The sequence below is a fragment of the Corapipo altera genome, unplaced genomic scaffold (genome assembly GCF_003945725.1).
Source record: "Corapipo altera isolate COAL_440 unplaced genomic scaffold, ASM394572v1 140b, whole genome shotgun sequence".
NCBI lineage: Eukaryota > Metazoa > Chordata > Aves > Passeriformes > Pipridae > Corapipo > Corapipo altera.
In genome coordinates, this window is record NW_020884956.1 from 902,482 (window position 1) to 917,379 (window position 14,898).

Sequence of the window (14,898 nt, forward strand, 5' to 3'; positions counted from 1 at the left end):
CCATACACACCCAAAGCCCCAGGACCGAGCCAGCAGGTCCATACACATCCGCAGCCCCAGGACCGAGCCAGCAGGTCCCCAGGACCCCAAAGCCCGGCGCTGCAGCGCGATGTGGCCCCGCGGGCTCCGGGCATCACCCTGGTGATCCGGGGCACCGCCGGCTCTGGGAGCGACCCTCTCCTGGGAACGAGCCCGCGCCGAGGGGCAGCACCGCGGGGAACCGCATCTATCTCCTGGAGGCGGGCCCGGGGAGAGCCGGCGGCGGTGCCGGGGGCAGGAGCTGTCTGCTGTCTCCAGGGTCAGAGGGGGGGGAGCGCCGGGGGGCGAGCGGGAGAGCGGCGGGGCGACCGGCCGGGCTCGGGCACGCTCCGGCGGAGCGCGGCCAGGGAAGAGCGGGTGGAACTGTTGCCTAAAATGATCTGAAGGCATCAGAACCACCTCCGAGTCCCCCTCTCACTCCGCCACAGCCACCGACACCGCCCGTCCCCGCACGGGGAGCGCATCCCGGCCACCCCCCGGGGCTCCCACCACGGGCAGCGGGCAGATAATGCCCACCTGGACCTCGCCGGGGCCGGTGCAGGGGCCGCGTTTTGGGGCGGGGCGGCTCCTCCCCGCCCTGCCGGGGGTGTGGCCGGGCGGTGCCCGGGGCAGCGGCTCCGCAGAATCGGGCTCGGCGGAGCAGCGCTCGGGCGGCAGCGGAGGCACAGCCGGGCCGGAGATGACAGAAACCCTCCCGCCCCGCGGCTGCCCGGCGGCAGAGCCGGCCGAGGACGGCTACTTTCGCAAGGTGAGCAGCGCCGGGGGGGGCTCCGTGCCCGGGGGGGGCTCCGTGCCCGGGGGGGGCTCCCCCCGAGGGCACTTCGGGGCTGGCGGTCCCCGCTCCGTCGCTCACGATCTTCTTTGTCCCGGAGGAGCGTCGCGGGCTCCGTCCCTCGGCAGCGGGGAGCAGCCCTGGGGAGCAGCCCTGGGGGGCGGCCGGGGGAGGGAGGCGAGATGAGGACCTGACCCGGGCCGGGGACAGGGGTTGTGTCCCTGGGGGTTGTGTCCCTGGGGGTTGTGTCCCTGGGGGTTGTGTCCCTGGGGGCTGTGTCCCTGGGGGCCGTGCCCGGAGCTGGGCTCGGGCTCCTCGGGGATGCGCCTGGAGCTGTCCCCGCGCTCCTCAGGGTCCCGGGCGGCCCTTCCCTGCTCCCGAGCTGGGCGTCACCCTGAAGAACAGGAGCGCTCGTAACTTTACAAAATGAGTGAAATTCCACTTGTCGGCGTTCTTTTTGTCGCCTTTATTTTTATTTATTTCTGCGCTCTTCCTTGTTCTCTCCTTTTATGAAGAAATATTTTTACAGAGAGACTCATCAGACATTGGAATGGGTTGCCCAGGGAGGTGGTGGATTCACTGTCCCCAGAGGTTTTTGAGATGAGACTGCATGTGGCACTGAGTGCCACTGTGGTCTGGTAAACACGGCGGTGTTGGATCAAGGGTTGGACTTGATCTCGGAGGTCTTTTCCAACCCGGTTGATTCTGTGATCCTACGATTCCTCACTACGTCTCCTCTCTCGCTCTCGAGTAAATTGCCTTTACGTACCTGTAAGAAAGTTTACTGGAGTAAGTTAACAGACTCGTTAGGAAGTTCTTAATGAACATCTGCCCTAATTACTCTTCAGACTGAGTGGGCGGCTTATGCCATAACCAGCACCCGAGTTCTTTCTGCACAACAGTAATTACGGTTAAGTATCGCCTGCAACGCAGCCCTGTGGGCTCCTGTGAACTTCACCGGAGGTAAAGGGCAGTAAGCGCCGCTTTCGGAGAGCTTTGATTCAGCCTCCCCTCGCTGTTTTTAAGTTCTCAGCTCCTGTAACTTTTGTTTCAAGTCGGGGTGTAGGTACAGGGGTTTTTTTTTTGTAGATTCTGGACCCGAGACCATGAAGTGTCCGTTCTGTGAAAGGAAGAAAAAAAAAAAAGCTGCATACATCAGTTTGTTGCTGCTCACTTCTGCACAAAAACATCCCCACGACGCACATTAGCAACCACTTGGATTCCGTGGTAGGGAGGCACAGATGCTTTGCTTCGTTGGCGTCTTTACGGGCTGGTTTTTTTCCCCAAGTATTTACCAAATTCATAAGCCTGCAGGAGCTTAAGCAACAATATTGCCCTTTAGCAGAGGAACTGTTTGCGGCTGAAAAGAGCCAAGTTTTATCCGTGCCAGCCGTGGTGCAAGGAATCGGTACCACCTGGTAAATAACCAGACAGACTGAAACAAGACTTTGACCAAATTTGTCTGGCTTCTCCATTTGCGTAATCCCACTATAATGCTTGGTGAATAAATCACTTCTTTCTTAGTAGTCCATAGCAGGAAATCATGAAGTGTGGCAAAGTTGTAATTACTCAGTTTTCACAGCTATGTTTTCTGCGCTGTGGGAAGTTCATAAGCTGCCTTGAGGCATGTTAGTAAAAAAGTTGACTTTTCATGAACTTAGATAAATCGAGTCTTCCACCTGTTTGTTTTTACTGATAAGGACTAACTGAAGCTTAGTAGCCAAGTTGTGCGTCAGGTCCTAAGAGGAGTATATCTTCTATGCTCAGACTTGCTAAAGGACTGAGTTTATTTTAAATTAAATTGTTCCACGTTACAGTTAAGGTCATTGAAACAACATAAGATCAGTGTAAAGCCTATTGGACAGGAATGAAGTTTTTCTGGTCCATGAAAATACTGTAAAATCAATTTTATACCTAATCATGAACATCTTTTCCACTTTTCGTTTCTTATGTCTTAAAGCAGTAGAAAATGGATAGGAATCTGATAAAATCTGAGTGAAGCAGTGTTGCAGTGAAACATTCTTCCCTCAGGTCTTTCAAAGGTTCAACCAGGTCATAAGTGTCTTTAATATAGTTACAAACTTCAGATTAGTCTAGATGCTCAAAGCCTTCTGTCCCTAAAAGTAAGCAGAAATCAGTATTCCCTGTTATACATTAGTTGTATGGTCTCAAAGGTTAGTAGAGCTTTCTTTCTGACTCAATAGTTCTAAGTGATGGGGGGGAGGGGGGGGGAAGAAAAACACACAAAACACCAAAAAAAACCCCCAACCCAAAACAATCGCACTCCTGGAAGCTGCAAACCCAAGGAGGCGCTTTGGACACAATATCCTCAGGCCTCACGTGTCCCTGGGTGATTTCATGTAGCTGAAACTGGTGAGGGAGCTGTTAATGGGTGTCCCTGGGTCTGTCACCTTCCCCTCCCTTTTAAGTCGCACCACTTTTTGTTTTCCCCGAAAGGATCTGAGGGTTGTTTTACCACTTTTGTTGGCACAGTATCACATCAATTTCCAGGGTTAGTGCTTGTATTTTTAGGTCAAAACACCTAACTGGCCTTTTTATTCTGTGAGCTGTGGAGCAAGGTGAAAACACTTTGCATCAATCCTGCTCACAAAAGGGCTTCCAAGCAATATTTACAAAATGAGGCTGCCTTCCATGCTTTCTAAGAATATTATGCACAATGAAATTTTATAATTGAGAAAAATGGAGCAGTTCATACAGTGTCCATTTGTTTTAGACTCCTGACATTTTCTTTTGATGAATGGATTACTATGGGAAGTATGCTCAAAGTCTCTACAGTGCCCTTTTGTGTGCTATGCTTTTTGAAGTTTCAAATACAGCATACCAGAAGGCAAGGCTCAGTATCCCCAAGATGCAGTATGTAAACCAACTTATTTACTTAATTCTTGTTTGGTGCCTTTTTTTTATGTAGGGAGTGGGCCCTGTGAAACTATGACTGGCTCTATGTAAAGGGCCAAAAATGGGGAAACAGATGCATGGTCCTGTTTCCTGCTTTGACTTCTCTTGTCACTAGAAAGTGACTCTGCCAGGTGAGTCTGAGATATGATGGGTAGCAGCTACTGCAGTCCACTTGCACCCTTTCTCAGACTTGCCCTTCCCATTCCCTTCCAGTGATGTCACAGCTGCTCTGGAGGAACTTTTTCCTCTTCCTCTTGCCCCACCTCTTTCCATTATCTCCATGGCAAAGGCCTGCAATTTATATAGGCAAAACTAAATTTTCCTTAAACTTATAAGATGTTTTGAGCTGTCTCAGATGCTTGTATGGTTTTTGTTTTTTGGTTTTTTTTTTTAATTGTCTAATTTTAAGGAGATTAGCTATGGAACCACACAGGGTACATATAACTGTCACTGTTGCCCCCACTCCTTTCTCCTTACATCTCCCCTCCAAAACAACCCTCTTAAACCATTTGATCAGCTGCAACCAAACTTGGGAGAAGCATTTTACTTTTAAAAGCAAAAATATCCTTGCTGGTATCCTGAAGAGGATATGGCAAAGTGGAAGCAGCACCTTACTTTCCATAAAAAGGAAGATGGAGCTTCTGCCTGGAACGTTTTAGTTTCTGTGAAGATAATGTACCAGGAAATTGGTTCTGCTGCTGTTGAGTTTATCTTGGCCATCCATGTGGGTAGCTTAATTCAGTGTACATTGCCAGGGCAAACTGTACCTGTGCTCTGGGACCATCAGCCTCGTACCTTGACCTGCTCTGTGTGCAGTTCCACATTCTTTCACTGTTACTGGCAGGATCAGCCATGCATGTCCTGCACATTCATCCAAGTTCTGCCCCCAGTCTTTTTTCCCTATGAAAATAATGACAAAACTAATGATAAGAGCAAAGAACCATCTGTTTTAGAAGTAGAGCAAGGCATTTAGACGGGAAGGATTTTTCAACAGACCAACAGTGATTAAAGCAGATCTGTCCTTGTTGCTGCTTTGTTTATGCCAGATGCTTCTTCCACCTAAGGGGAAGTTATTCTTTAAGCCTGCCATGGGTCTGTGGATTGTTTGGCCTCTCAGACCTCTTCCTAGTTACCTTTTAGTTCCTTGAGTTAGCTTTGAATTCCTGTGAGAGAAACAGCTTTCTTTTCCAAGCTGTTCCCCCCCCTTCTGTTTTTCCTCCTTTTCCATTACAGCAACCACTCTGCTTGACCAGGAAGTTTTCACAAAGTAAATATCCCTGAAACGTCCAGAACTCGTGATATTTATAACATAGTACTCATTCAATAACAGGATCCAGTGATGACCTGTAAGTAGGGCTGTGCCTGCCTGGTTTTTTGCTTGGTTGGTTGGTTTTTTGGGTGGGTAGGAGCAAGGAGAGACGTCTAGCAAGATTCTTTCTGCGATATTTTCCCATCTTGGCTTACTGCTTTGTAATGCCTTAAACTGACCATAAATTCTCCAATTTCCCTCATCAGTCAGGAAGTTGCAATAAATGCTAACAAAAAGCCACAGCTCATTTTCCAAGGTTACCTTTTCTGCAGCATCTGCTGGCTCAACACGAAGCATTCTGGCTCGGTTTGGTGGTTTTGGACAGCAGTGCCCTGTGCTACGTGGAGGCAGAGCAGTAGGACAGCTGGCTTAAGGAAGCTTCAGACTGATCAGTCGAAGGGAGATGCTGTTTTCTTTTCTCTTCCCTTTCTTAAAGCTTTGGTTCCATCTGTGAGCCTAGATATTTACCATCTAGCCCAAGCTGATGATTCAGAAGGACAGACTGTGTATTAGTCCCCCTATGTCAGGGGAGAAGCTGAAATCAGCAAGTGAGCAGCTCCATGAATGAAGACAGGCTGAAGATGATAGGTATGAGAAGCAGCTTGTGAATCAGCACTTCCCTCATTAACTCTCTGTCTTAACTTTCGGGGTTATTTCTGCAGGGCTTTCCCCCACTTGTGGTTAATGTACCAACCTGCTGCACCTGTCCTTCTACTGTGGTTTAGCTCCTGGGCTTCTCTTTAAGTCATTAGTAGCCAGGCAACCATCACCATTAGCATTGACACAGGAATATTTATTTGCCTATTTGTTCTCTTTCCGCTTGTCTGGCAGGACAGAAACAATATTGCAGTGATTCATACACTTGTCATCCCAGATCCACTCATTATATACGAATTCATGAAACCTAAACCAGAAAGTAGGCCTTCATGTGAAATGAAGAATCACCTGAAACTGGGTTAGCCAAGAGACAGATGTCTCTGATGAAATATTAATTTTAATTTCGCTTTGTGAGTGGTGTGACAAGATGGAGTGTTGTATGGGAAATACATCTTTGGAATTTAATACAATAATTAATTCTTTAACTTTATATTAATCTTTGGGGCCAGGCACTTGAAACTATAAAATACTTGTTCGTGGTACAAGTAGATTAGGCCCTGGAAGACCAGATCTTCTCCCCTTCTTTAAATAAAAAAAACCCCCAAAACACAGAAAACTCACCAAACACAACAATAAAACCCTCAAATAAAACTTGTGCTTCTGAAAGATTTATAGCATACAGCTAAATTTTCAAAATTGTGGTAGTAGGAATATGCAAAAAGAAACGTTAATTATAATCCTTGAAGAAGGTAAGGAAATAACAATTTAGCAGGACTTGGGATCAGTCCTAGAAAAGCTGATGTGAATCATGCTGTTTGCTGCAATTTCTGTTACAGCCACAGAAGTTATGTGCATAAGTTCTATGGGTATGTGTTTAAATAGCTGGAGGACAGGGCCATTTGCATCCACTGCTGGGCTTGACAAGCAGCACAGGTTGCTCTGGCTGGAAAGGAATGTTTTCTTTTAAGTAAGGAAGCACACCCAGTTTCAACTCTGTGTCACCTTCAGACAGTGACTCATCCTCGAAGTTCAAACCACTACTTCGTAAATAATATTTATGTTAATGTCAAATACTTACTGTTGTTACTCATTGTTTGTCAGAGTCCTGATTTTTGTGTCCATCACGACTGGATTTCTGACATTTTCTTGAAGAAGGAGCTTCCTGACCTCCAAATTAAATACAACTGTTTCTTTATTGGGGACACATACTTTTCACAGACCCATACTGTCTTCCCTCTGTGGCAGGTAATTTCTCAAGGCCTAGAGTTTAGGAACTTGGAAAACCACAAACTTGGCTAAACCCCTCAGACTGCAGGATTTTAAGGCTCCTTCATGCAATGAAAACCAAGAATGGAGTATAGTTTAAGCTATTTTTATAACTTCCTTAGTAATAACCATTCTTTTGTTGCTGTTTAATTAAGAATTTTACTGATAGTGTATAAGCCAGGGTAAAATCCAGTTTACTCTCCAGGTTTGCTTGGCTTGGCAAAGCAATAAACAGTAATTAAATGAAGCATCTAGTATCCTGTTGACAAGAAATGAAACAGCAGGTGTGGAAACCACTGTGAAGTTTGGCTTCCATTTATTGTAATGAATTGAATGTTAACATTCTTGGGATTGTCTAAATGTGAACCAGATAGAAATGTTGTCTGGAGAAGGGATCTTCTACCTGGAGGAAAACAAAATGAAGCACTTGCTTGAACTTGGCTGCTAAATAACGTTTTGTTACACAGAATTTGTGCTTTACACAAGGGGATATCTTTTCCAGATTGTGTATTTCCCATGATTTTGTTGTGGTTTTTTTTTTCCAGATATTTATTATTTCTGTATCCATCAGTTTTGTGGCAGCCTGATTACAATAAAGAATTTAAGCCTGCAAATGAACACAGACTAGCTGAGTGTCCTCATCCCCTGTGCAGGAGATGCAAAAAGCAACGTTTTCCAAGAAGTGCTTGTCCTCTTAGGGCCCAGGGTTGTTCTTGCATTAAAGCTTCATACAGAGATTATTCCTGAACCTGAAATGCAGGGAAACTTCTCTGACTCTTTTTCTCTTCGCACAGAGTTTAAAATCATTGACGTTTTGCACTCATTGTTCAATAGGAGCTTGTTTGAATTCTGGGCTGGAGCTTGATCAAAGGTTCACTAAAATGAACAGCCCATTCTAGGAGCTTCATGGGCTTGGGACTCAGGCAGTTGATCTTCCTGAAAAAAATTCCCAGAAGCAGAGCTGTAAAAAAGTATTTGAATGATGTTATCAAACATGTTTGGCACACAGGAAGGGCAGGGAGTTGTAAAAGGAAGCTGCAGCTTTACAGAAAAAATGAGAAAAAGGGCAAGGCAAGGATGTGTTTAAGAAGGATGCTTGGACTGAATGGTCAAGAAAGAAGTGGAAGAAAATAGCTGTGCAGGAATATGGAGATGACGGGCCTGAGATGAGAACTGAGTATTCAAAATGAATCCTAAGAGGAAATAATTGGTGAGGTTCAAATGAAAAATGGCATGGATGGAATGGAAGGAAATAAGGATTCGAATACCAGTAGCAGAAAAGATTACACAACACAAAATGAAGAAAAAGCAAAGTAGGAAAAATGGCTGCATCCCAGAAAAAGGAACAGACTGAGAGCAGAAAGCAACTTGTGTCTATAAGACCATGTGTACACTACAGTGTGCCTTGCTTATGTCTCTGTGTATAAAGGTATGTAAAGGAGCACAGAGTATTTGGTAAAGGACTGCTTTTAATCTGAGATGAAGGAGTTTGCTCCCTGTGTGTGTCCCCACCAGTAAGAAGTTCATCTGCCCTGTGTTGTGCTCACTGTGAGTGGGTTCTCAGCAAAGAGAGGATCCACTGCACTCCTAAGTGTGGGCTTTACTGCAAGTGATACCTCAATGCAGAAACACTTCTGCAATATCAGTAATTTAATGTGATGTGGTTTTCTCAGGTTGTCTGTCAAACGGTGCTTTTGAAGATGTTTGCACAAGCTTCCTGTCATTTTACCTATTTACTACTGACTTTTCAAACTAGTGATTTAAAATTAACAGTATTGGGCTGTGTGCTTTCTCAGTCCAACTAGTGTAATCTGGTTTGATCAGCTCATTACTCTATTGTCAGGTCAGTTTGCTTTCACTTGACAACCCAAATAACTGAACTTCAAGCAGATGATCAGAATTTCTTGTCCTATTTAAATGCTTGCTTTTGCTGTGCTCACATGTCAACACTTGGCCACTCATAGTTAGAGCAAGTTGAGAGACTTTTAAATTCTCTTATAGCAAAATTAAGTTTTTCTAGTCAAAAATAAGAGGGAGATGTTCAAAATAGTGCATAATTAAGTGGCTGGAGTAGTTGAGACAAGACTTGTGTTGAGAGATCTGAGCCTCCTTCTTGCGTAAGACACAATCAATAGGACTGATAAGCTTTGTAATGACATCGGGTGAGGTCACTCTAAAGGACATTCGTTATTTAAGGGTAAGGCTTTAAAGCTGAGTGGTTATAAAACCAATAAAAAGCAAATAATTGCTTCAGAATTAGTAGTTAAGGCTGCAGGGATGTGCTGGCTGTCTCTTTTTTAAGAGCGGTGGTGGGGGCAAAGAATAAAAGTGTGGAAGGGAAACTTCTCACCTATTTAAAAAGGTGTTAAATTTGTGTCTCCCTTAAAAAAAAGGGGCAGGCATGCAGTCCTATTCATCTGTAACAGTTTTATCTTATCAGTGCTCACCAGAATACAATGGTTCAGTCCTGCTCAAACACAGGTTTCAGTAGTTTGAGTCTTGTTCTTGTGTGAGGTGTGCACATATACCAGAGCATTCTTGGGAATTCTGGATTTCACACTTCTTAAGGGCTTAATTTTATGAATGTCTGAAGGTCAAATAGTCATCTCACCCTGTCAAGTTCTATTTTCATAAGTTTGAGATGGAAGGAGGGATGGGAGTTGTACCGAAGGTCTGAGCACCAGAAGGAAAGGGCAGAGATCCTTTGAAAGGTTCTTAAAACTGTGAGCAGTGGTGCCACCAAAGCCTGATTTTGACAGAGTTGTGTTTCAAGGCTGCATATATCCCAGGAGGGAACTCAGATCTTTTGCAAGCGTTAAGCAGAAGTTTTGATGGGAGTTCCTACCTTGCCAAGTACTGCTTTTTTATGAGCATCTGTAGGAGCTTAATAATATTATGTCAAATTGGGTTGTATTTGCAAAATACCTTGAAAATGTTTTTAGGGGAGAACAGACTGTCTCACACCTGTACTTAAGCTTTAAAACAAATATTTTCTGTCTGGATTTAAACGTTCAATCCTGTGGTCATGCTGTCTCTTTTACTTCTAATGACCAAGTTTGAGATAAGAAACACTGTCATTGATGTAATTGTAGTTAATTTATATTCAAACAGAGCTACTAACGTTCCTTTAAATTCACTGTTACTCCCTCTGAAGTGTCTTCCAACAGCAACAAAAAACCTTGTTTTCTTAATTCCAGGGATGCAATCCTCTTGCCGAGACTGGACGAAGCAAACTGCAAAATCAAAGAGCTGTCCTGAACCAGCAGATCTTAAGAGCAGTCAGAATGAGAGCTGGTGCTGAAAATCTGTTAAGGTAAATGGCATGGCTTCCTAATTATCTTCGGAGAAACGCTTTTAAAAAAAAAAATTCTTTTAATTTTGTAAAACTGTCTTAGCAGTTTCTTTTTCCCGGTCTGCCAAACACGCTGCATCAATCGCTGCTGGATGCTTTGTGAATCGCCCTGAAGTTTTTTCAGGCTGAAGCTCTACGGGGTCTTTACCTGCTCTCAGGTTCCCTTTCAGCGCTGCTTTGTTGTAGTAAACAGCTCGATGTTACACTGTCTTAGGTGGCTCTCTTTGTTCAGCTTTATTGCTGGTGATGATGGCCAGTGAACCTCGCTGGGCTTCGCAAACGAATATGAGATAGACAGGTCTCCTCAAGGGTGATCCTGCTGTGTTCTCAAAGGCATCAGCAGTGTTATAGATGTTGTGTCTCCAGACCTCCCCATTGGAGGCCAGAGTAGACCAGTTCTGGTGATCAATATGGCCAAGGCTGAGATGTTGTTTCAGGGAGTCCTTGTATCTCCTCTTTGGGGCTCCTCTCTTGCAGCAGCTGGTGGCAAGTTCACCATAAAGCAGGATCTTAGGGAGGGGGTGGTTGGTCCTTCATCCTGGAGACGTGCCCTGCCCAGCACATGGCCTCAATACTTGTGACTGCTGCTTGCTCTAGAACAGACACACAGTCTGTTCTATTAGTCACATAATCTGACCAGTGGATGTTTAGGATTGTTCAGAGGCAGCGTTGATGGAAGCGTTCGAGGAGTCGCAGGTGGTGGATGTTGGACTGAGTCCTTTTACCCCTCAAATCAAAGCAAAGTGCCCCTGTGCGGTTGCTTTCTCCAAGATCCTTTAGCTCTGTGCCCCACAGTGGAAAGGACCATCAGTTGCCTCCTTTATTCCATGTAGTGATGACACAGGAGTAGCAGGGTAGCACAAATGTACTTTGGGGTTACACTTGCCACCAAATTCTCCTGAAGTTGGAGGTAACCAGAAGAGATTCTGCTTTTCATCTATTGTATTTTGTCCACAAATTTTTTTTTTAAGGATATGGTTCCTTGTTTGGGTGTCCCCACAGGAATAGCCTTGTGTTGGCCCTGTCTTAAGGCTGTTACATCCCTTGATTGATTGCTTAGCAAACAGTGCTGTAGCTTTCCAACAGCCAATCCATCCCCCTGGAGCACAGAAGAACTGGAAATTTTCTCAATTCTCATCTGCAGTAGTCTCCTGTAGAGTTTGTTTCTCTACAAGTGCAGCAACAATGGTTCTTCAAGAGCCAAATCTAGGAAGTATACTTAAAGAAGTGAAAATGCTTGGATAAATTCAGTAATTGATAGGTTGCCCTTTGCTTGTCACCTCCCTTTATCTCCACTCTTGCACGAGAGGGGACAGGTTGAAAATTTAGGTAGTTTTAGCCCCTGGCTGACTTAATTTTGTTTTGTTTTTCTGGTAGTTGATTCAGGAGTAAGACTTAGATTCTTTTGCTACCTTTTGTTTGTTTAGCAAAATTATTATTTGAAACTGAGCACTGTTCACTCAGCTCATGGTTTTGCATGTCAGCTCAGCAGAGGAGTGTTTTGTAAGGGCTGAGGAGATGAGCAGTGTCTAAAGTGACACTGGGAACATTCAACTTAAAGCTGTCCTAAAGTTCAGCTTCTGATGCCAATATCAACTGCTGAAATACTGAAGTTGCTGTTTACAAGAGTGGGAACTAAACATGCTTAAGGAAAGAGGATCAGATTTATTCCTTAAGTTTTTAGAAATCTAAAGTGGACTATTAAAACTTGCTAATTCTTTGAAAGAAGGAATTTTAAAAATAGGTAGTTCACGTGGCTAGATGTATTTACAGTCTCCTAAGGAAAAACATCAGCAAGCTTTAGGTTTTCAGACTCTATTTGAATTTCATCAGGTTCTAAAAGGAAAAAAAACAATTGCTGTCCATGAGAAGCCTTCTGAAGTAGGACTTCGGAAAAAGCTGGAAGTGCAGTTTTCTTTAATTTTGGCTGAAAGTAAATGCTAGGCTTGAGGCAAATGATCCATGTAGTGCAAAAGCTTTTGTTTTTAGAATTTCTGTAAGTCTCCCACTCCTTTCCATTGTCTTTTGTTCTGGAAAATCTGAGTTAAAATTGAATTCAGAGTAGAGTTATGTGGACCTCAACAATATCACGTTGCCCCTGTAGCTGCCTTTTGCTGGTTGTCATTACAAAGAATGTCTACAGTGCAAAAAAACCCATAAAAAGGTAATCAAAGGAACTCTAAATTGACACAGATGTTACAGCAAGAGAGCCAACAGAGAAGGTGACCTGGAGGGAGCATTGGGGTTTCTGAAAAAGGTATTTTACCACCCTGTGGAGGGTGGTAAACCAGACTAAACACAGAGCCTTAATATGCCATGATTAAAATGCTTGTAGCATCAAGGCTTGCCCATTTATTTATTGTTTTATTTATTATATATTATGTATTATGAGTTTATTTATTCTTATTATTTATTAGTGCTGCCTTTGCTGAGGAAGATCCATTCCACCCTATGTTTGTGTCAAGTTTGTCTTAATATGGTAATAAATGTTAATGTTGCTTAATTTAAGCAATCCAAGTTATTCAATAAAGTACAACATAAAAAATTCACAGATAACTAATTTATAATAAGAAATGCAATCTTAGAATTTTGGCCTTGGAATAACTAGTTCTTCCCCAAGGTGTCCATAAAACTGGGGGACTGTTCCAAGTACAGCCAAGATTTATGACATAGTTGTTCCTAAATATTTATGAAGGTGAATTTTGTCTTAAAATAAAGATAAATGCAAAATGCTGCAAATTTAAAATAAATTTGTTATTGTCTAGGATTTGGACTCAGAGGGTATCATATCTGTATCTGTGGGTACAGATCAAGACCTTTTATCTTAAACTCATATCTGTGGTTATGGATACAGGTGGTTTAAGTCTCTTGGAAACAGCAATGTTCTCATAAATTCTCTATATGGAGAATCAGGTTAGAAATTATGATATGAATACACAGAAAAGCTCAGGGGGGATAGATACTACCATCCACCGTGCCAGCAGTTCAAAATGTTGGGATTTAAAGACATAAATGGCAAAGGAAACAAGAAACAAAAAATCATTTACATGCAACAAAATCAAATTATAGAGAAAGTTGTCTTGTATTAAAAAGAAATATCTTTCTACCAGTAGATCTTTCTATAGTAACTGTTCTTTTATTCTTAAGATCAGAAGTCTCAACAGATCTTGATTCAATTTATAAAGTGGGGAAGTATCTTTTGAAAAAATGTCTCCTGACCTCCACTCTCCTGTCTTCTTTTAGGAAAAAAAAAAATCACATAATCTGAAAATAGGATAGTGATTCTGTTTAATGCTGTAGTTTTGTTGATTAATGTATCTGAAAAGAAGCCTGACCCTTAATCAAACCCTAAAAAATTAGCATTTAGCAAACCTTCTGTGGCATGTGCAGTTATCTGGAAACTATCCCAGGCACTCTCTTGACAGAAAATAAAATCTGAAATGTGAGGTCTTGTATCATCTTGTAAAGGGGATAAAAAAAAAAAATCTTAAAAATGTTGAGAATGCTGACAAGGGGTCAGCCAAGCTTGTGGGGAAACCTTTTCCCCAGCACTAAAAAAATGATGTGTCTCTTTCTGCAGAGCAACCACCAACAACAAGGTACGAGAGCAGGTACTGCTGGAACTGAGCTTTGTCAACTCAGACCTGCAGATCTTAAAGGAGGAATTGGAAGGACTTAATATCTCAGTTGAAGTTTATCAAAATGCAGAGTAAGTATACAGCCAAGTTACTCAATTATTAACAGAGCTTCTGTTTACCCTTGGAAACAAAATTGTTCCCAGGGGAGTGTGAATGTTGGACAATAACCACGTGACAGAACGGGGAGCTCGATAGGAAGAGAACATATCTGATGGGAGATTTGTTGACTAAGGGTTAGTCTGCATATTTGCCTTTCACTTGGGCAAGGAATGTTCCACCAATCCTTAGATATGGAGCTCCTTTGAAGAGGGGACAACTGAAAGCTCTTGGGGCTGTACTTGGAAACATGGCACTGAGCAGAATTCCCAGTGCTGGAAGGGCTCACTGGCTCAGTGCAGAGTGAGCAAACTTGGTTATATAATAATATCTCTTCTCCAGTGTGGGGCATACAACAGTCCTCTCTTCAGAACAGAAGTACAACACTGGTTTGTTGTTCAGAGCAGACCAGGTAATGTTTAATTTGTGCCCTTCACTGATAAATTCACAAATTTGGTAGTTAAAAGCAGAGAAATTTTAAGTAGATGAAACTGGATTTTTCCAAGGTTCCACTGAATTTTTTAATTTGCAATGGATTCCTCAAAGATAAGACTTCCAAGTATTCATTGCCTGCATGCTGCAGGTCTGGGTCCCTCTTGGCACTGTCCTCAGTTGGGTGTTAACTTCCAGGTGGATTACAAGGAATTCTTAATGTAGAGGGGCTGATAAAGCACATTTCCAGTGGGGCAGCTTTCAACTGAATGCTGGCTTGATGAAAAATATCCATGTTTAGTTTTTCTCAGAAAGAAACCTGTGCTAAAGTTCCTGCCTTCCACCTCCATGGCAAACTTTGACAACTATTTGATGCAAAAATGTTATGTTTCGGTTTTTTAATTTGTTTTTGTTTGTTTATTTGTTTGCTTTTTTGTGTGTGTTTTTGGGGGTCTCTGTGTGTGTGTTTTTGGGGGTCTCT

At 43.3% G+C, this 14,898-nt stretch overlaps 1 protein-coding gene across 1 annotated transcript in view; it reads left to right on the forward strand.

Annotated features, from left to right (window-relative positions):
* The first annotated feature begins 670 nt into the window (after positions 1–670).
* The window catches only part of RHPN2 (rhophilin Rho GTPase binding protein 2), a 29,368-nt gene continuing 15,140 nt past the window's right edge, over positions 671–14,898 (forward strand). Inside the window, exons 1-3 of the mRNA XM_027663721.1 lie at positions 671–787; positions 10,097–10,212; positions 13,832–13,960. Of these exons, the coding sequence (XP_027519522.1) occupies positions 719–787; positions 10,097–10,212; positions 13,832–13,960 (314 nt within the window). The 5' untranslated portion in view covers positions 671–718. The remainder of the gene's footprint in view (positions 788–10,096; positions 10,213–13,831; positions 13,961–14,898) is intronic.